This window comes from Fundulus heteroclitus, chromosome 16 (genome assembly GCF_011125445.2).
Source record: "Fundulus heteroclitus isolate FHET01 chromosome 16, MU-UCD_Fhet_4.1, whole genome shotgun sequence".
NCBI lineage: Eukaryota > Metazoa > Chordata > Actinopteri > Cyprinodontiformes > Fundulidae > Fundulus > Fundulus heteroclitus.
The window spans coordinates 9,184,751-9,207,783 of record NC_046376.1 but is presented as its reverse complement, the minus strand read 5'-3'; the positions used below and the strand labels follow the sequence as shown (position 1 = coordinate 9,207,783).

Genomic DNA, 23,033 nt, shown 5'->3' with positions numbered 1-23,033 from the left:
GGTTGGGAAAATCTTCAATGGTATATGTACTCTCCCTAAACACAAATCAATAAGCAGTGTGGGATCTGTGCAGTTATGGTGTTGGCTGGTAAACCGACTGTGTTATAAAGATCGCCATGCTGTCAGTTTCTTTTTAACACCTCAAGCTGCGTTATTGTGTCACAGTTTGTTGGTTTCGGGCTTTCTAAACAAATCTAGGCCAAAAAAAAAGAGGGTTATCAGAGGCGGACTGGCCACTGGGATGTTTCACAATGTCTCCGCCCGTCTCTCGCTCCTGGGGCGAAACCAAATGCTCAGTCTGGGGGTCCTGCTTGAATTTTTTTTTTAAACAAACAATCCACGCAGTAGATGTGGCTCAGTCTTTTTGGGTGTAGCTGCCTCCCTGAAGCTCCCAGAGGACAGTCTCCCACTGCTTTCTCCTGCGCAGAGACACACAAATAAGGTTCTGTTCAGCTGAAAACTTATATTTGTTCATAATAGAGCAAGCAAGACAAATACTGCAATCCTTGTATTATAGTATTATATTTAACCTTTATTAAACAGGTAAAACAAATGCTGTACTACTTTTCATGGCATACCTCTGTGTACGTCGCTGATCTTTACTTATTTTTCCTTCTCACAAACTAAATTTGATGTCGATTAGATTTAACTTACCTTCATGTCAACCTATCAAAGCAGCTTTTCATTCTACTTATAAAAGTTTATTGGCCTTTTAAAAAGGACCAATCTCTGCTTCTGCAGCAGCCCTGACTCGATGTATGGTAATGGCGCCTGCACGTCATGCCGTAGTCACGTGACGTCCGATCCAGTAAAGCATCTCAGTGGTCATCTCCAGTTGCAGAGACCGCAGCGGAGCTTAAAAATGGCGCAGACGCACGGTTCTTTCCAGTCCTTTACATAGCTAAACTTAGCTAAACATTACTTAGCTAAACTTTACTTAGCTAAACTTTACTTAGCTAAGCTTTACGCAGCGCAACTTTACGCAGCTTAGCTTGACATAGCTAAACTTAGCTAAACTTTACTTAGCTAAGCTTTACGCAGCTAAACTATACGCAGCTAAACTTTACTTAGCTTAACGTTACGCAGCTAAACGTTACGCAGCTAAACGTTACGCAGCTAAACGTTACGCAGCTAAACGTTACGCAGCTAAAAGTTACGCAGCTAAAAGTTACGCAGCTAAACGTTACGCAGCTAAACGTTACGCAGCTAAACGTTACGCAGCTAAACGTTACGCAGCTAAACGTTACGCAGCTAAACGTTACGCAGCTAAAAGTTACGCAGCTAAACTATACGCAGCTAAACGTTACGCAGCTAAACGTTACGCAGCTAAACGTTACGCAGCTAAACGTTACGCAGCTAAACGTTACGCAGCTAAACGTTACGCAGCTAAACGTTACGCAGCTAAACGTTACGCAGCTAAACGTTACGCAGCTAAAAGTTACGCAGCTAAACTATACGCAGCTAAACGTTACGCAGCTAAACGTTACGCAGCTAAACGTTACGCAGCTGAACTTTACGCAGCTGAACTTTGCGCAGCTGAACTATACGCAGCTAAACTATACGCAGCTAAACTATACGCAGCTAAACGTTACGCAGCTAAACGTTACGCAGCTAAACTATACGCAGCTAAACTATACGCAGCTAAACGTTACGCAGCTAAACGTTACGCAGCTAAACGTTACGCAGCTAAAAGTTACGCAGCTAAAAGTTACGCAGCTAAACGTTACGCAGCTAAAAGTTACGCAGCTAAACGTTACGCAGCTAAACGTTACGCCGCTAAACGTTACGCAGCTAAACGTTACGCCGCTAAAAGTTACGCCGCTAAACGTTACGCCGCTAAACGTTACGCAGCTAAACGTTACGCAGCTAAAAGTTATGCAGCTAAACGTTACGCAGCTGAACGTTACGCAGCTAAACGTTACGCAGCTAAACGTTACGCAGCTAAACGTTACGCAGCTAAACGTTACGCAGCTAAACTATACGCAGCTAAACGTTACGCAGCTAAACGTTACGCAGCTAAACTATACGCAGCTAAACGTTACGCAGCTAAACGTTACGCAGCTAAACGTTACGCAGCTAAACGTTACGCAGCTGAACTTTACGCAGCTAAACTATACGCAGCCGAACGTTACGCAGCCGAACGTTACGCAGCCGAACGTTACGCAGCCGAACGTTACGCAGCCGAACTTTACGCAGCCAAACTATACGCAGCTAAACTATTTATGTACGTGTGTACACGTCAAGCCAACCTAACTGCTCACTGGGGTAAATCTGAGATAACACGCTTGTAAGTGTAGAATAGGTGAAAAATGTGAAAAAAGTGAAGCGGTATGGATGCATTCTTGGGGATAAGTTGCTGCATTTCAGGCATATAAAGAGCTGCAAGAAAAATCTGCTTTGTTTTCATTCCAGGAAAATGTTTTTTATTCTCTCTGGGTTTTTTTTTTTTTTTGTGGAAGTGAGATTTATTTTTCCCTGAATGACGTTCTCACTGCTGAACGCTCATAAACATGTGGGGCGGCTTCCCAAACTACGATCTCTTTGTCTTGTCAGGCATCCCCTCACTCTTCCGGCGAAGACATGGAGATCTCTGACGACGACCAGGAGGCGACCACCATAACAACGGTGACGGCTCATCAGCCAGCGGCCACCTCAGGATCAACCCCATCCTCCTCACAAGCTGGACTTTCGCAGACGGCAGACCCCTCGTCCTCTCCGCCGCCCATTTCTGATTCGTCACAGCACTTCGGCGCTTCCATGCACCCCCCCATACCCTCCTACCCTCCCCATTTACCGCCGCCTCCTCCGCCCGGCTACTCCCTTCAGCCGCCGCCTCCGCCGGGGATCCCTCCTCTTCCTCACATGGAGCTGCACCCCGAGTATCCTCCTCCGATTCCCCACCACATGTACGATTACGCCACCTCGATGGAGCTGATGAACCAGTACAGCGGTGGAACCCCCATGTCCTTCCAAATGCAAACCCACATGTTAAGTCGCCTGCACCAAATGCGCATGTCTTCATCCAATGGCACGCCGGGCCCCGGCGAGGCTGCCACCGGAGACTACGCGTCCTACCATCTTCACTCTATGCCGCCGCCCCACGCGCACCACCCCTACATGGACCAAGAGGGCAGTGGGGTAGGCGCTCATTACGACCAAGACCACAGGTACATGCCACCCCATATGTCCTATCCCTATCACGAACCGCACAGCGCGCAGATAGCGAGCGCACCGCACCACAGCATAGCCCATCCCCACACCGGCTGGCCACCCCATGTCATACCTCCACACTTCCAGTCCTACATGCCCCCGTCGGGCTACGGCACCATGCTGGCCGGGGAGGGAGACGAGTACCCGGCTTCTGGGGAGGGGATGCCCATGTTGGCGGAGAATCCACACGAAGCCACGGTTCAGATGGTCCTGGCCTCTTTGATCCAGGAAATGAAGAACATCATGCAGAGGGACCTGAACCGCAAGATGGTGGAGAATGTAGCCTTTGCCACTTTCGATGAGTGGTGGGACAGGAAGGAGACCAAGGCCAAGGTAAAGGGGTTTACGTCCCTTTTTTTTTTTTTTTCTATATTCTTTGACACTTGTTTGCTTTAATCCATCTTTAAAGGAGAGCTGCACCAGGTTTTGAAGAAATGTCTAAAAAGTTCAGAAGGTTCCTAGTAGGGCTGAACAATTAATCGCATTTTCAATATAGTCGCGATTTGAAAAAAGCGCAATTTCCAAATCGCAGTCTGCAATTTTTGGCTATGTAACAATTAGGGAATTAGACGCGTCCTTTAGGTGTTAGTAAAATGTTTAAAGTGGGTTTGCCTCCACATGGAAGGGAAGACAGTTATAGCAGTGAGATAATCTAATTTTATTACTTGTTTTAGAGTTTATATAATCATACACTGCAAAAACAGAACTAAAAATAAGTTAAAATTTTCTTGAAATGAGTGTATTTGTACTTCATTTGAGCAGGTAAATAACATTATCTGCCAATGGAATGAGTAATTTTACCCCTAAAATAAGATATTTAGATATAATGCACTTGAAATAAGTTGATGCAGATAAGTTCTTCCTATTTTAAGTGCAAAAGTCTTGTTCCACTGGCAGATTATCTTATTTACCTGCTCAAATAAAGTACAAATACACTCATTTCAAGAAAATTTTAACTTATTTTTAGTTCTGTTTTTGCAGTGTACATAGCATGAAGTACAGGTCAATCAGTTTAATACATAGACTTGCTTGTTGGTTGCACTTTATGTTCAACAAGGATTGATGTCCAAATCAACTAAAAGCTGTTCTCTTGAATAATATTCTGATTAATAGAAACATTAAAAGTTCTTGTTTTGAATAGTCCTTGTTTACAAACATCTTTATTTAGACGCCATTTTTGTTGCTTGTGGTTAACGCAGAGAAAAGTCAAAATTGCAACTTTTGGTTGAAATATATCGTAGGCAGAACGCAATCATTTCTGCTCTGAGTTTAGATGCTGTGGGTCTTTTAGCACCTAATCTGCACAGCGAGGAAACAAAATAATTTGTTGTTTGTATATGTTTAAAAAGACATGATAATTAAACTGGAAAAAAAAATCGCATTAAATCGCAATATTAAGAAAAATGATTGCAATTAGATTATTTTCCAAAATCGTTCAGCCCTAGTTCCTAGTCGCCCAACCATCCTCAGGTTTCCTACCTACTTTACTTTTCTTCATCCTCAGCGCCTGGCAAAGAAAACAGGATATTCAGGGGTTCAAAAGTTTGGAAAATTGGGGATTTTGATCTTTTAATTTAGCAAACGTGAATGCATATGATTAAAAGAAAACAGATTAGGCAATGGTGTTCAAATTCTCAGGCTTTATTCTTGTATTCCAGTATCTTGAAGAAAATTAGGGCTCTTTACGTCGATTTACATGGAGGAGGATCTCCTTTTTGTCTTTGGACAAAAACATGACGTTAGGTACAACAAATCAACCGATTGTTGGTTTTTTAGTTTTCAAGTCACAAACATATAACCCACATATAAATGAGCTTATTCAAAACTAGAAAAAAAGTGACCAATTTCAACAAAATAAAGGTATCAGGCGAAATAATCTATATATAATGTAGAACCATCTGTTCAGAGTCCAAGTGTTGTAGGTTTTGAAACAGAGCGGATATAGTTTGTACTAGATGTCACACTTTAAAATAACCCAAAGCCAACTTCAGCAATGTTGTTGTTTAATAAAATTAAAAAAAATATAGTTAATGTCCAAAATTAGATTTAAAACTTTTGGAAATTTGATGTAGGTTGAAATTAGTGGCTCTCAATCTCATCTGTTACACAAATACATTTTTCATCTGTTTTGCAATTATCATTCCTGTTGCAATTAGCTGGATTGACGACTGCCGTACCTAAAAGCAACTGTTTTCTCTCCCAGCCTTTCCAGACGATGGTAAGGGGAGTGTCTGCCTTGCGGGACGATGAGAAGAAGGAGGAGAAGGTCAGCCGTCCTCGGGAGCCTCTGATGTCTCTTGTGGATTGGGCGAAGAGCGGAGGCCTAGAGGGGTTTTCTCTTCGTGGAGCGTTACGATTACCTTCCTTCAAGGTAGAAGTGTTATGGTGGCCTGCAGCTGTTGCTTAAAAATGGGTTTTTGTTCTCCGTTTTAAGAGTGTTAAAACTGAGGGGGTTGCCAAGGCAAAAAAAGTGATTAAGAAAACTGATTAAATGTGTTTGGAACTAAAAATGACCTTTTTATGAGGTGATTTGTGAGTTTTAATCCATTGCCTGAATCCACACTGCATAAATCAAAAACACAAGACAGTTATCAGAAGAACACAAAGTGAATTATTAAGTGATAGAAGCTGTGTGTGAATCAAATTCTGGGAATTACTTTAGTGCATCAGGTTTAGCGATAAAAATGACTCCTTTAAAACTATATTTACGTCATCTTTATTTCCAGGGCGGGATGGCCAGCATTTTTGTGCATGCATGATTCATTTTGGCGTGGGTCTGCTCTCTGCGCTCTTTGCTCTGACTTTCAGCAGCAGCTGGGTTGTGCCTGTGAGACGGCGCTGAGGGAAGTAGGGGACCCTCATAGCTGCTCTCGCTGCTGTCTGGTTACTCCTCCACTCCAGAACAATCGCTGTTTTCAGCAAAGTTGCCATTAACACTGAAAAAGACACTTTAGGGGTCTGAAAAGTTGGTAAATATAGCAACAAAGACACTAAATGGGCAACACAGGACTGACGTCTCTAGTTTTCCTTTCCTCCTGAGAGGCTAGCAGCTTCGCAGCCAGACAGGAAGGAGCCGGCTGTGTTGGGTGTTTATAATAAAGTACATTCAAACATTTCATGATATTTAAATTCTTTTAAAAATCTGATTAATGTTAGTATAAGTGCCCAAATATAGGGAATACATAATATAGGGTAACTATATCTCATATGCGCTACATTATTTTATCATATATTTAAAAAAAACTGCTTTCTGAAGGTGTGCGACGTCTAGTCTACAGTGTTCCCAGACTGAAATATTAATTATTGTAGCTTTAAAGTATAGCTGGAAATATTGGAGCATATATATTTGCTTTTTTTTTTCATTAACAAATGTTTAACGGTGCAGGTGAAAAGGAAAGAGCCTCAGGAGGGAGACCTGAAGAGGCCTCGGCCTTCAACTCCACCAGACGAAGACGACGAAGGTTTGTTGACGTTGCGCCTTTGAAAGCAGGGGCTTAATAGTCATAGATTCAACAGCTGTTAAATTAATGTGTGGGTTTCAGCTGCGGACGGCAGGATGCCCGAAGCAGACCGGCACGCAGCCGACAGGGACAACAAGAGGAGGAAAAAGAAGCCGAGAAGTCGTAAACCCTGGGAGCTTGACAGCGAGGGAGAGGAAACGTCTGACGGCTCCTCGAGCGAAAAGGTACGAGAAACTGGTTTTAATTAGTTCTGAAAGACGGCGACACACTCCTCAAATCAGCCTGGGGCATTATGGGCAAAAGAAAAACGTTTTATGCAAAAGTTTTGATGAGTTACAAACTCGGTTTTAGACGTGTTGACATTTTCAGAAGTATTTCCTGTTTTTAGCTAGATGGCAGCATTTCACCAGGGTTTTTTTTTTTTTTTTTTTTATACACGTCCAACGGTGCTTTTCATTGGCAGGAGGATGAAGAAGTGGAAAGTGACAAGGAATCAGATGGTAAAGCACAACCACATCATCCCTTCAGTGTTCATCCTTGGGCTTTTTGGCTTAACGTGAACATTTTCTGTTGTAGACGACGGTCTCAGTAGTGACAGCGATGACGAGAGCCTCTCTTCGTCCTCTGAAGGCTCTTCCTCCTCAGCATCGTCCTCTTCATCCTCTTCGGAGGACGACGATGTGGAGGAAGGAGAACTGGCTGAAAGCGCAGATCCAGACTCCATGGACGAGTCGACGATGGACAGCACAACCGAGAAAGAGGACGACAGGTATATTGTTTACAGATACTCTGGGAAGCATCGTTTTGCTGCTGCTCTTTTTGCCCCTTTTGCCATTTTTCTAACAGCCATGGAGACATTTATACCCGTTCATAGTCTACTGAAATAAATAGTGGTTATATGGACAGATATATATATATATATATATATATATATATATATATATATATATATATATATATATATATATATATATATATATATATATATATATATATATATATATCCCTCAAATTACACTTTAAATAAGATTTGTATCCCTGCAGCCCTACTAATATTAAAAACACACATCAAATCATGTGTGTGTGATATAGATAGATAGATAGATAGATAGATAGATAGATAGATAAATAAATTTAAATAAAAAAAAATATTCCAGGTATGATTAAGGATCATAATCTGCCATATTTACTAAGAGGCTTATGGCCCAAATGAGGATCACAACCAAAACAAAGATTTATTTATTTATTTTGGTTCTGGTTTTGCCTTTGGCCTCTAGTCTATACAGGTGAATCAAATTATATCTGTTGAGCTACATAATTCATGAAAACACTTACGAATAAACTTTTATGGGATGGTTTGAAAAACACAGATGTTTATTTACGGGTATGAAATAGAAATCTGTAGGGTCACGATGGTAATGCGAGTTAATAAATGGGAGAATCGGCCCAGAGGCTCTGGGCCGATTCTTTTTTTTATTTTTTTTTATTTTTTATAATTCAGTCTTTAATTATTGGTCAAATTTTTTGTTCTGTTCTTTTCTTTTAGGGAAATTATTGCAGCTGCTGTTCCAAGTTTGGACATCAAAAAAGGTTGGTCAACAGTTCTTATCTCCAAGCACTTAGCAGGAAAAGCAGTTTATAGAAATGCAATGCATCAAGGCGGGGGTTATTTTGGTGTCCACATTATTTGCCGGAGGTTTTCCTTCCCGTTAATGGGGAGTTTTTCTTCCCACTGTCGGTTCATGCTTGCTCAGTATGAGGGATTGCAGCAAAGCCATGTACAATGCAGACGACTCTCCCTGTGGCTCTACGGTTCTCCAGGAGTGAATGCTGCTTGTCGGGACTTTGATGCAATCAACTGGTTTCCTTATATAGGACATTTTTGACCAATCTGTATAATATGATTGAACTTGATTTTGTAAAGTGCCTTGAGATGACATGTTTCATGATTTGGCACTATATCAATAAAATTGAATTGAATTGAATAAATAGATAAAGTTAGTTGCACCGAGGTTGTTTTGTATTTTTTGATAATCCTCTGATATCCATCTCACTCCCTTTTTAGGTGTCACAAAGGAAAGCAAAGCGGATATAACGGCGGCGCCTTCGTCGCCCCCGCGCCCGTCGTCTCCGAACGCTTTCGTTCCCCCTCTCAAGAAGCGCAGGAAGACCGTCTCGTTCTCCACGGATGAGAACGACAGCAGAGCTCCGCTGCCGGCTGCGTCTCCGTCGCCAACGCAAACGGCGAACGAGGCTCCGCCCACCCCCGACAAGCCGGCGGACTCTCCCGTCGCTCTCACGCCGCCGCCGCCGCCGCCTTCAACTCGCCCCAGTCACGGCATCCAGCTTCTTCCCTTCGCCTCAAAGCCAGGCGAAGGCAACGCCCTCATCGTCCCCCCGCCGAGCAGGACCCAAGACGCCGAGGAGTCCAAAAAGCCGGCGCTGGTTTCCCCTCAAGCCACGCCTGTCAAATCCCCTGGCAAGCGAATCGCAGGCAAAGACTCTCCCAGATCTCCCGCCCCGCCGGTCATGGTATGTCGCACTGTGCAGAACCTGCCGCTGGACCACGCCTCGATGTGTAGGATGGCCTTCGAGGAGGCCCCTCCGCCGCCGGTCAACAAACGGTCCAGGGGCCGAACTCGGACCCCCAGCATCTCTGCTTCCTCCTGTCACTCTGTCAGGGAGGACGACGAAGAGGAGGAGGAAGAGGACAACGAGCAGAGGCTGAGGATCCGGGAGCAGGCGGGAGCAAGCCTCCTGCAGCTGTCCTCCGCCTCCACCGCCGACCTGAGTGTCTTGGCAGACGTAGCCCTGAAAATGGACCCTGAAGCCGGGGACTCGGAGGAGACGGAGACGTCCGACGAGGCGGAGGAGCAGAAGATGGAAGGGGATCTCTTCTCCCCCGAATCCCTGGCTCTGGTTATGAGCCCAGGAGGCGTCGTCGTGCTTCTGGAGCACAACTACTGCAGGCCTCCTGTGCTCGCCGCACCGTCCAGCGCCAAAAAGACCGCCTCCAGGCAAGATCCGTCTGTCCTGGTCTCACCAGACCTCAACTCTATTTCTGGAGTGCTGGAGGCGCCGGAGGAGGTTATCGGAGAGGCCGTACCGTCCAGGGTGGATAAAGGAGAGTACCTGTCTCCATTGGGAGATCTCCGGGACTCTGACGACGACAGACGGGTGGCAGCTGTGGCGCCGTCGCCAAAGAGGAAGAGTCACGTCGGCAAAGGTTCAGAACTCGAGCAGGACAAGAGCGAGAAGAGGAAGCGAAGAGACAAAGAGAACCTCGAGCCCCACCGCGCCAAAAAGCAGAAGGAACAGCTCGGCAAGAAGCAGAGGAAGCGTAAACTAGAGGTGTGTAGTTTTCAGCTCACAGGGATGTCCGTGTGAGATGGCAGTGACGTCATTTTTTTTTAAAATCCACCGTCAGCGTTTTGCGTAATGGCAGCACGTTTTCTTGCCATCTCTGGTTACGCCATGCGGGCGTTTTCCAGCGGAAACAAAAAAAAACAGAACATGTCATGTGTCGTCCATGTAGAAACAGTGAAGTTAATGATCTTTACAGCGAGGCCTTGAGTCATTCGTGACCTCTGCATTGCAAAAACGGAACTAAAAATTAGTAATATTTTCTTAAAATGAGTGTATCTGTCCTTGATTTGAGCAGGTTAATAAGATGATCTGCCAATGGAATAAGACTTTTGCACTTAAAATAGGAGCAACTCATCTCCACTATCTTATTTCAAGTGCAGGATGTCTAATTATCTTATTTTAGGGGTCAAGATACTCATTCCATTGGCAGATAATATTATTTACCTGCTCAAATCTAGGACAAAAACACAAATTTTAAGAACATTTTACTTATTTTTAGATCCGTTTTTGCAGTGTGACAAGAAGAGATGGTTTCAGGCGGGGAGGCAGCGATGTGTGTCAGTGCATTCAGCGAAAACGGCGCGAATGCTAGATAAAGTAATGCACCACGTGAACCAGCTACGTGCTGCTCGTCAGGCCTTTCTTAGGAAGGTTTCACGTACAGTTTTACAGAATTGCTGCAAGCGCAGTTTTGTTTTAAATTATCTTCTTTTTTTTTTTGGCAAAAACCTCACATCATAAACTCTATTGCCAAAAGTATCAAGAAGAACTTGACTGGCCTGCATTCAGTTTGGCCTTCAGCCCAATAAAACAACAAAGGTACGAGTTAGAGCGGACGTAGCGAGCCAGAACTTCTACTCCGACAATCATTTTTCATCTCGTCAAAGCTCCCTGGGAGGAATCTTCATCAGTTCCTAGAAACATACTAAACCTTATGGGCAACCTTTCCAGAACCGGATGGACTTGCATAACATTTAATGAGATATGACTAAAGTAGATATGTGTGCGAAGGCAGATAAGCAAATACCTACGGCGATATACCGACTGTGGCATCCATTTATCATCCATTATTTTTGTTGACAGACAAGGCAAATTACGGTAAATTACACGATTGTAATGTTTTTATGCCGTGTGGGTTAGAGGCGTTGACTTTGTTTGAGAACCTTTTGCCACACTGCAAAAACGGATGCAAAAACAAGTAAAATGTTCTTAAAAGTTAGTCTATTTGTCCTCGATTTGAGCCTGTAAATAAGATTATCTGCCAATGGTATGAGTATCTTTACCCCTAAAATAAGATAATTAGACATCCTGCACTTGAAATAAAGATGATGGAGATGAATTGTTCCTACTTTAAGAGGAAAAATCTTATTCCATTGGCAAATAGTCTTATTTACCAGCTCAAATCAAGGACAAATACACTTATTTTAAGAAAATGTAACTTATTTTTAGTTCTGTTTTTGCAGTGCAAAAATGTATGTCGTAGGTGTTCTTGCCGATGTCCACATGTTGCAACCCTCTAAGGTGAAATCTAAGAGGCGCAAAATCTACAAAGTAAATCTTGCGACCAACAAACGTGGAAACAAGCTCAGCTCAGAAGGTATTCATTTTCTACCGTTCAGGTTTTGACGAAGACGAGGAGAAGCGGTTAACTTCAGGGTCTCTAAGGCCAAAAGCAACAAACAAAAATGCCCCGTTCTGACTAGAAAGAAAAAAAAAACTCATATCTACCAAAACAAAAAGGTAGAATGCGTAATTTCCCTGGCTGGCAACAAAACAGGTGAAAAACATGAAGGGAAAATGGTAGCGAACCCCTACCAAGGTTTCCATCTAACACAAAGTATTCTAAAATATATCGGTACAGAAAGAAAACCGAGCGAACCACAGAATTACTGATTGTCTGAGCAACCAAATCACAGAGGCCCAAAATGAAAGAGCAGCACTGGACGAGTGTGGCTGCATGCGAAAAAGGTTTAATTGGTCAGGACTCTTAACCAAAGAGGAAGTGCGTCGGCGTTCGCCGCGATAAACTCGTATCAGCGCAGCCCACCTCACGGAAATCAACGAAAATGTCCGAAGAGAAGAGAGCAACGCGCGCTTTGTAGTTCATTTTCAGATGCCCGGATTTGACTCTCGTCATCCATGTGCGTTTCCGTCATGTACGCTGCAAAAAAGGGAACTAAAAGTAAGCAAAACTTCCTTGAAATCTGTGCATTTGTCCTTGGTTTGAGCAGGTAAATGCGATTGTCTGCCAATGGAATGAGCATTTTGACCCATAAAACAAGATAAGTGGATAAACTGCACTTGAAATAAGGTGATGAAGTGCAAAGATTCTTTTTTTTTTTTCCACTGGCAGATCATTTAAACCTGCCTACTAAAATTAAATTACAAGTACTCATTTCAATAAAATTTTCCTTGCTTTTAGTTCCCTGTTTGCAATGCAACGACGTCAGAGTTTTAACAGCGTCAACAAACGGTTGTTCTAATTATAGAATATTTAATTAGCGGGAAAAACTCTTGTAATAACTTGAAAAACTCTAGTATTTATTTAGGGGAAAAACCCTGTGCCGATTTCAGACCGCCTTTTCTCCGACGTTATTACGTGACAGAAAGGATTGTGGGATGCCTTAAGGGTTCTTGGTGCCGGTGTAGGTACCAGATCGTCTCGGGCGCTACCCGATGATGTCTATATATGGCAACTCAAATCAAACTACATTATGCTCGCGGTCTCCATTTGTTACAAATCAATTTTGTTAATTTACGGTTATTTTCCTGTAAATTAGTCGAGGCTTGAAAACTTTTAACATCATTTTGGAATACTTATGTGGTAGTCTGACAATTTAATCGGTAATTTTGCAGGATCAAAGTTACAACCTTAGAGAAATTTAATTCCTCCAATTTTTTTTTTTAAGTTGTGAAGGGAAACTAAACCATAAACTCATTTCATTTTTAATAAAAGTCAGCAGCCAAATTTAATTTTATCACGGCATTCATCACTTTAAAATCAATAACGTTCATTCCTCCTTTTTGTACTGATCTTTCTGATCACATGTTTTTTTATTATTCCAGATGAAATTGTGATGAATTTGATTCTTTTTTTATTGTGGTATTTGATACATTTAAGATATATGCTGGATAAATTAGTCTGGCTAGCCCTTCCATTTTTGTTAACAATATTCTTCCAAACATTGAGCCAATTGTCAAATATTTGTTGATTTTATTTATTGATTTATTTATTTTTGTAAAATGGCTTGAATATTTGTTCAAGCTTTTGAGAAAAAAGAAACCGCTAAATTAACGTAATAAAATTGATTCGTTACAAATGCAGACCGCGGGCTCTATCTAGTTTGTTTGAGTGGTGTTGCCATAAGGTGACGTCATCGGGAGGCGCAGGGACCATGGCGATTTTCTTCGTAAAATTGTCCGTTTACAAACCGCAATCCCGCTCTCGAATGAAACCTACACCCCGCTATAATTACTTTAGTAAGTTGTCCAGACCAATTACAATATTTTGCGCAATTGAGCAAACGTTAAACCAACCACATAGAGTGACGTCATCAGAAGGCGCAGGACCCGAGTCGATCTGGTAAGGAACGTTGCGAGGTTCCTAGGCCAAACGAGCCTCAGGAGGGAGCATACAGGCTCTTTTTGATACCTCCTTCCTTACTTTCTGCACTATTCAGCCCTTATCATGGCGACCGCTGACGCACTTCTGCTTTAGCTGCTTCTATGCAGTCCAGTGATGAGGTGGGACTGATTTCAGCTGCTGTGCATCAAGGTGTGACAGCAGACCTGACAGCAAACAAGAAGCTCTCTCAGAAGGAGAGCACCTAGAGGACTGTAGACGTAGCGGCATACATTTAGGAACTTATATTGGGAATGCTTAAAAAAAAGAAACAAAATATAGGACAATTCTTTCACTCACCGTAAAAGCTTCTTAAATGGCATAAAAGATGTTAGAGAAGCCTACACTGCAAAGACGGAACTAAAAATAAGTAAAAATTTTCTTGAAATTAGTGCATTTGTCCTTGATTTGAGCAGGTAAATAAGATTATCTGCCAATAGAATGAGTATGTTGACCCCTAAAATAAGATAATTAGATATACTGCACCTGAAATAAGATGCAAGAGATGACTTCTTCCTATTTTAAGTGCAAAAATGTCATTGCATTGGCAAATCATCTTATTTACGTGCTCAAATCAAGGACAAATGCACTCAGTTCAAGAAAATTTGACTCAATTTTAGTTTTTTGCAGCGTAAAGGTTACCAACAATATATCATGGATGTCTTAACCGAGCCTTTTCTTTTTCCCCCCCGGCAGGAATCGGACTTTGAGGAAGACGTCGATGTGGAGGAGCTGGAGTCTGGCGAGCTGTCCAGCTCTGACACGGACAACGAAGCGGTCGAAGAAGTCAGGAAGAGCGAGCGCCTCTTCCTGCAGGAGGCCGGGGTAACGCCGCAGCGCTGGGCCAAACCCAGACCGGCGCCGGAGCCGCTACCTGTAAAGTTCGAGAACCGCAGCGAGTTTGAGCAAATGACAATCCTTTATGACATCTGGAACTCCGGTCTGGACGGGGAAGACTTGAGCTTCCTGAAGAAGACTTATGAGAAGTTGCTACAGGACGACCACAGTTCTGACTGGCTCAACGACACCCACTGGGTCAATCACACTGATATCCTTTGCAGTGAGCTGGTTTCGCCCCACAAACTTGTCTATAAGTGGACAAACCATCAATTCAGTAAAATTGTATTTATATTGCGCCAATTCATGAAACATGTCATCTCAAGAAAGTAAAAAACAAAGCGACTTGACTTGTTTTCCATAGTTTGAAGACGTTTCGCTTCCTATTCAGGAAGCTTTCTCAATTCAAAAAGCTGGATATGAAGCGATACGTCTTCAAACCAGTGTTGTAGTACTTGAGTCCGAGACTCGAACTCAAGTCCGAGTCATTAGCTAAATTTAGAGACTCGTGACTTGACTCGGACTTGAGCACTGATGACTGGAACTTGGACTCGGACTCCTACATTCAGATCATTCTGACTCGGAAATTGAGAAAAAGACTCGACTTTTTTTTATATCGTTAGGCTATAATTTTAATGTCATTAGAATATTATTTGGTGTATGATTTTAATATCTAAATTATTAGTGCAATGTGGTGGAGTGTGGATTATTTTTTTTAGTTTAAAAACACGTAGGCTATGCTTACTTTAGTGCGGAACTTGGACTCGACTTGATCAATAAAGACTCGACTCGGACTTGACTCGGATGAGTAGTGGACTCGACTCAGACCTAGGGATGGGAATCGAAAACCGGTTCCTGTTCAGAACCGGTTCCGTGTTTTTCAATTCTGTGGCACCGTTTGGCAGCTCGCTAAACGATTCTCTTTTCGATTCCGTTGTGCTGCGGCTCTGAGCAAGTTACGCAAGTTACGTCACGTTTTTACGTAAGTTACGCACACGGCATTCAGTAAGCAAGTACGACGTGACCAGGCGAAAAACCAAACAAAAAAAATGCCGCCCCATCGGGGGAAGCGGTCGAAAGTTTGGTTTCATTTTAAGGAAGAGAAAGATTGCAACGAGGCGCTTTGCAATCATTGCAAAATGGCATATACATCCGCGGGAGGAAATAGATCCAACAGGCAGAAACACCTGTGCACACAATATGGCATACAATTTAATGAATGCCGTGTTTTTGATTCTTACCGGACAGAAGCCAAAGTTACGACCAGCATGGAAGGCAACTCTGGTGGTAAGTAGCTAGTTTTACATCACTGACTGGTTCCTAGTAAATCATATGCCATTTCTGGAAATAAACCAATTTCCTGTCTCTCTTTGGGGTTATTAAGGGAGTGTGCCTTTCTCGTTAATCCAGCCCTTCATTAGTAGCATGTTTAATTAGAACTACTGGTAGCTTGAATTCTTACATGATTCTAGGTATTGCAATGGATGTAACAAAACATGCTACAAAGTTGCTCCGCAGTTCAGGGAGCGAGAGAAAGGTGACGCTCGTTTATTTAAATCAGGGGGAGATGAGTTTATTTCCCAAAATTGTACAGTAATGCTTTTTCATTAAACGGATGGCTTCTCCATTAGATTTAGATGACTGAGGTTATCTAAAGAGAGATTAATAAGCAACTGTCACAACAAACTTACATTTTCTTTTATTCTAAACAACTCATCTACTGTATTTAAGTTTGTTCTTATATTCCTTTTTTATTTAAACAAATATAAATGATACTCCAGTTGCACATTTTCTGTGGACATCTTGACCTTGTTAGTTTGTAAGGTCGTGTGATAGTTAAGTAAACAAAGTTGATGCTCATCATCAAACTGTTTGTTCTTCTTTTTTCCCCAAATTGGAATCGAAAAGAGAATCGAAAAGGAATCGAATCGTTTCACAGAATCGATAAGGGAATCGGAATCGTGAAAATCTTTTCAATTCCCAACCCTACTCAGACCCGACTCAGATTTTTTTTTTAATGTCTTGGACTTGACTCGGACTTGAACACTGGAGACTCGAACCTTGACTCGGACTCGAGGCATAGTGACTTGACTACAACACTGCTTCAAACTATGGAAAACAAGTCCAGTTGCTTTATTTTACTTTTTTGGAATGACCATGACCTGGATGACATGTCATCTCAAGGCACTTTACAAAGTTAAATTCAATCAGATTATACAGATTGGTCAAAAATGTCCTATATAAGGAAACCCATCAAAGTCTCGACAAGCAGCATTCACTCCTGGACAAACTTCCAGAGAATCTGTCACTATCTTAGCCAACATGTAAAATAGGGAATCAAATGTTTAAGTTGTGTCTTTGTCCTTGACCTATGACCTGCACTGACCAATTTGCCGAACCCCCGTCGCAAAAAGAAGGCCGCCGACAGCCAGCTACGGGAGCATCTGACCGGATGTGCCAGGAGCGAGGGCTACTACGCCATCAGCCGCAAGGAGAAGGACGTCTACCTGGACCTGGACCTGCCTGAGCAGGTCATACGGGAAGTGGAAAACGTCGACAGCTCGGTGAGTGGGGCCTTCGTCTCGGAGGTTTATGCAGCAGCAAACACACTTCTGTGCTTCCCTCCTAACTTTTTATGTTGTTTTTACCGATCGTTAACGTTATTTCCCACTTTAGTTAAACATTTAGATGCAATAAAAGGCGTTTCGGAGCGCTCGGTAGCTGTTTATCTTATGTGCAAATGGCCGCTGGGCTGTGTTTATTAGGTATAAAATGAAAGAACTCTGTCTAAAACTAAAAACACACTGTGGGGTGCGTCTTTTTAATTCGGCATTTCAGCTGCTCCCTTTTTATTTAGGGGTCGCCACAGCAACTCAGTGCAACTTGCACACAGTTTTAGCGCCAGACGCAACCCGAGATACATACCGGGGTCCCCCCCCCCCCGCATCAAAGACGCCTACTTGGCTCGCTACACCCCACAGGGACTACCACACTGCAAAAACGGAACTTAAAATAAGTAAAATGTTCTTAAAATTTGTGTATTTGTCCTTGATTTGAGCATGTAAATAAGATGATTTGCCAATGGAATGAGATTTTTGCACTTAAAATAGGAACAAGTCATCTCCATCACCTTATTTCAAGTGCAGTATATCTAATAATCTTATTTTGGGGGTCAAAATACTCATTCCATTGGCAGATAATCTTTTTTACCTGCTCAAATCAAGGACAAATACACTGACTTTAAGAACATTTTACTTATTTTTAGACCCGTTTTTGCAGTGCAAATAGTCAAGAGTTATATTGTTTTAGATTTAAACTGCCTAACAAGCGTTCCTCACAGTTTGGCAACTGATATAAATATGATGTATTTTTATAAAGTGAGCTAATAACATCATGTAGGAGTTTGGTTGGCAGAGAAATATGGGTGGTTTGCGTCTGTTAAGCCCGCAAGGTTCTGATGCCAAATAGTGAAGTAACTTGTCGAAAACGTAACAAATGCAACACAAGTGGCGTTCGTCCCCAAGAAACTCTCATATTACTGACAAACCAACCCCTAACCATGAGGGTCCTATCTGGGTTTGATTTTATGCAACAGTTCTGTCTTTTCTTCTAGTAAATCATTAGATTTAAATGTAGGCGGTTTGCTCGTTAAATTAAATTAAGTTGGGGGTTTTTTAAGTTTGCATGGAGTAATCCAATGTGGCTGGGTGTGAAGCGGGTGGCCGACACATGTTTAAAACTCCTGAAAACAAAACAAAAAAAGTTTAGAAACCACTTTCTCTGTAAAAAGAGAAGACCAAAGTGTCTCTGGATTTTATGAATAAGATTTATTTTGCTTTCTTTCCGCAACTTGTTGTTCACGCAGTTCTTGGCAACCAGATGAATGCACTAAAAGCAAACAATGAATATGAACATCAATCAGAAGCTAATTTAAAAGAATGGACCCGTTGAAGAAAACACTTAATCCCCAGATTATCAATTGAAGACACTCCCCGCTCTTTCCGTGCTGTCAGGTTGTGCAGGATGAGTGAATGCGGCATCACAAGTCTGAACAGAAGATTTAGCAAACACCGCAAGGCTCGTTCCTCGTCTGCTGACAGTTTAAAGTGCGGCCCGAGGGCCATTTGTGGCCCTTATACTGATTTTGTGTGCCCCCCCTTCAGCTGCATTTCAAGAAATCGTTGATCCACAAACACAGGTGGCTAATGCAGATGGAAACTTTTTTTTTTAACTTAAGGCAAAAATTATTACTGAAAAGTTAAAATCTTACTTTGAAAATATTAAGTATAACAGAAAGTCTTCATCTTTTTACTAACCAAACTTTTCACATTCTCTTTAATTACATAATAAGAAGGAGCCATGACATTTGATTACTCATATACAGATTTTGCTGCCTTAAAATCTGCTTGGAATTTGTTTATTAACATTGGCTAAATACACCAAGTGTTTTCGAAGAACAACTGACCAAAATCCTTATACGTTCTTATAATGCTACTTCTAAAAGAGTTCAGTTTATTATTATTATTATTATTATTATTGTTAAAGAGTCAAATTAAATTGTTAAAGATAATGAGTAAACTGAATGACTATCTTTTAGTACAACAAATCAGCAAAACCCCTTTTTACCTGTGGATCTGCAATGATTTACACATTCATTTCCAACAGAAAACCTGATTTGATTTGTTTATGTGATTTGTTTATTTAAAATTATCATATTTATTTAGAGCAGGGGTGTCAAACTCATTTTGGTTTAGGGGCCGCATTCAGCTTAATCTGATCTCAAGAGGGCCACACGAGTAAACTCATTGCAAGATTAAATAGAACTAATAAAAGTGGACTTGTTGTTGATTTTTATATTAAATTAATTTCACTTTTACACAATATATTATGAATAACCTCAGCGTTTTTAAGAAAAGTATGTGCAATTTCAACAATACTTTTACTCAGTTAAACATTTACTTAAGTGCATTATGCACAAGAACTGATCACAGTGATTGTACAATGTTGAAAAACATTTATTCACATTTTTTGGAACTTAAAAACACTGTCCTGCATGACAAAATACATCAAACAGATAAAAATTAAGAAATGATTTAAATTTTTCCACACCTGAAGCTTAATCTGCTAATTAAAACACAGCGCCCCTCGTGGACAATATAGGAACTGCATATTTTCAATTAAACGAAGTACATGTTTTTTTTCAATAATTGTTTTATCATTCTCTTCCTTTTATCTTGTCCACTTGTGAAAATCAAATCTGATGAGCTCTTTGTGGCATCTTATTGCCACATTGCCAGACAGGACACTGGAAAAAACAGTGTCCTGTCTGGACACTGTTTTTTTTTTTTTTTTTTTTATAATGATAATGCATTTAGCCACAGGGCCGGACTAAATTGTTCGGCGGGCCGGATCCGGCCCGTGGGCCGTATGTTTGACACCCCTGATTTAGAGCAAGTAAAAAAATCAACATCACTTTTTGACCCTCGAGTTCCATTGACTGGACAGTTTAGTCCCGTGTGACGAAAAGTTTGGTTTCAAGAGTGTTGGTTGTATAAATTCTGACTATTTACACCTGAGGCCACTTTATTAGGTTAGTCTTGCTTATGCTGGATTGGTTGGACCCCTATTGGCCTTTAATCTTGGTTGAATGTGGGAAACAAACAGTCCTCTGAGACTTTAGTTCATATTTTCATGATAACATCATCATGATATTTCAGCTGTACATCAATAATGAAAGTTGCATCGTCTGACCAGACCCTCTGAATGTTAATGTTGAAATCCAGATTAATTGGACAGTGTAACAGTTTTTTTTGTTTTTTTAATCTGTTATTGTCCAATTTTGGTTAATCTTGAGTTGTAGCCCCAGTTTTACTGCTCTTCGCTGAGAGGAATCCCTGCAGCTATAGTCCATCTGCGTCTTGGTTTGACTTATTGTGCATTCAGAGATGGCATTCGGTTTTATTTATCTGAGCTACTTCGTGCATCGTGTTTACTGGCTGGAATGAAACGGGCTCCTAAAACAGCTGTCAGTGGCTTTATATTGAGGCCATGATTAAACCCGATACTATTTATGTGTCTCAGTTGTTGCAGTCACAAGTAAATTGGTCCAAGTACGCGTGTTTGCACCCGGTGTTACACGTGTATTCTGATTCACTAAGTGGGTTAATGGTATTTAAGTTAATGCTCTATAAGAAAATATATGCATAGCCAACTTAAAGCTGTCTTAATTTAAGTAGAGCTGCAAACCAGAGTTAGCTGGTTAAATAACATTGATCTAAAATTACATTGAGACTTGATTCATTTAACAATAGTTTAACAAATTTCTGCAGTTTGATTTTTGAAGTGATGTAAATTTGGCAGTTTTTCTGCAATTCACGTTGAAATGGCACCCATGGTGGCCTATTTGTACATGAAGGAGGTGGAGAGCAGATCGCTTAATGCTTACAAGAGAACAGCACCAACTCACTGGTTTAGATAAGTGGATGACACTTGGGTCAAAATACAATTCAAAGACGGTGAGGTATTCACCAATCGCATCAACTCATTGGAAAACATCGAGTTTACCAGAGAGGATACCGAGAACAACATGTTGCCTTTTCTAGACTGTGTTGTGCACATTGAGGCAGATTGGATCTTGAAAACTGAAGTTTACCGGAAGCCCACCACAGAGACCAATATCTGCGTTCAGATTCACATCACCCACAGGAGCACAAACTCTCTGTTATCTGAGTAATCAGGCTGACAACGTTCGCTCTGCCACAGAGAAGAAACAAAAAAAGAAGACAAGCATGTCAGTAAATCCCTTTAGGCATGTGGTTATCCTAACTGGCCATTAAATTGACCAGCAAAAAAAAAAACTAGCAGATAAAACGAAACAGAGAGGCGTAAGAACATTGTCATACAGTATGTGTCAGGAGTGTCTGAGAAACTCAGGTGAGTTGTCTCCAGACACAACACACCTGTAAATTTGAAACCTTAATAACACACCTCAGGCAAAAACATCCCAAAGAGAGAACACCTAAAACCACAGCTGAGCGGAGTTGTGTCTGTGATCTAATGCTGCGGGGCGGTAACTTGACGCTGCCAGGTGGATTAGCTCCGCATATCCACCTGGAAACCTTCTGTTGAAGTAATTTTGGGAAGGGGCGAAAATACTGGTTAGCTGATTGGCCTATGTTGGTGACAGACGGGCCAAATAAACCAATCAGATCAACGAAGCATATGACAAAAGCGAAGACGAAAACACAACCACAAGCTCTTGCCGAAACCAGTCGGGAGAAGAGCAAAAGCATCTTTTCCTCTGAGAAAAGCCTCCAGAGCAGTGTTTTGCTCTTCTTTCAGCAAAGAAATACTCTGTAATTCCGATAAAACTTGCTCGATAGCCACGCTAACGCTAGTTTCATCGGCTGAAGCCGCCATGTTCTTTAGACTGAACTGTCGCGCTTCTCGTTGCGTCACACCTCAACCCGCCTCAAAGCCAACGCTGATTGGACGTTCGTTTGGTGAACGGCTCCAAATTTTCTTTAACGGAGAGTAGCCAGACTGATCTGCGAGTGAAACCTTGAAAGCTCGCGAGATCAGGATGGTCTCACGAGGCTAGCGGGGCGGGGCTACGCAGACGGCTACAAACAAAACGTAACAAAAAATACATAAACAGCACAGAGGGACTCACTTCTGACGGCAATGGTGTCCAGATTTTAGACAGGGAGATGGTTTGAAAGAAGGGTGGAAGAAGCCAGAACCCTAAACAGAGGATTGAGCTTCCAGCTCTCCAGTGTTTACAGCTCGGTCCTCCATCACATTCCAGAGAGATAACATCAGCATCTCATCATGATTCAGGTGACCACGTACTCCACCCACACCAACCAGTATCCTCTAGTGACTCAGGACAGTAGGTGGTGTGTCACTGACTGGCAGAGTGCCTACAATGATGGGCCTCCATGTCCCTAAAAACAGCAGCAGGTTGCTCAGTGCAAGCAGCCAGGACTGACAAAGACTCCTGGATAGGTGTAGAAACGTCGTCAGAAAGAACTGAACAAAAGTCTGTTTGCCTCCGATTTAAGTCGCCATGACCCGAATAACTGAGAATTTGCACAGGCATGTTCGCTTTGAAATATTTCCCGGCTTTAATGGTTGTAAAATATGTAGATAAAGTTGATTCGAGTCAACAATAAAATGGGATATATTACATTGAAAGCTCGGTTTTAAGGAGCAGATCTAATTGTGACTCAGCTAAACAAATAAAGATGATTTAAAGTTAATTCAGACCTAATTTACTTTGTTTGCTGTTGAGCTTGATTGCTGTGATTAAAGGCAAGCATTGGATCACTATATAAATACAAAAGTTCTGGGTGAAATATTAATTATCTTTGCTTTGGTTGCAGTTTGGTTTGAGCATCATTTTACATGGGTTCATCATTTCTGCTGCAGATCCTTTTTTTTAAAATGTTGTTTCAACATTAAAAAACTATCAAAAACTAGATCACGGTGGCTTTTTACAGGAAATGTTTCTGACAAAGTTGTATTCTGTCTTTGAT

General features: G+C 41.7%; 1 protein-coding gene across 1 annotated transcript in view; it reads left to right on the top strand.

The window, feature by feature from the left end:
* Positions 1-23,033, top strand: part of setd1a (SET domain containing 1A, histone lysine methyltransferase) — a 48,294-nt gene that overhangs the window by 12,110 nt on the left and 13,151 nt on the right. The window contains exons 8-17 of the mRNA XM_036147739.1: positions 2,554-3,543; positions 5,414-5,581; positions 6,596-6,671; positions 6,753-6,895; positions 7,135-7,171; positions 7,248-7,440; positions 8,218-8,261; positions 8,737-10,022; positions 14,356-14,707; positions 16,879-17,060. Coding sequence (XP_036003632.1) covers positions 2,554-3,543; positions 5,414-5,581; positions 6,596-6,671; positions 6,753-6,895; positions 7,135-7,171; positions 7,248-7,440; positions 8,218-8,261; positions 8,737-10,022; positions 14,356-14,707; positions 16,879-17,060 — 3,471 coding nt within the window. The remainder of the gene's footprint in view (positions 1-2,553; positions 3,544-5,413; positions 5,582-6,595; positions 6,672-6,752; positions 6,896-7,134; positions 7,172-7,247; positions 7,441-8,217; positions 8,262-8,736; positions 10,023-14,355; positions 14,708-16,878; positions 17,061-23,033) is intronic.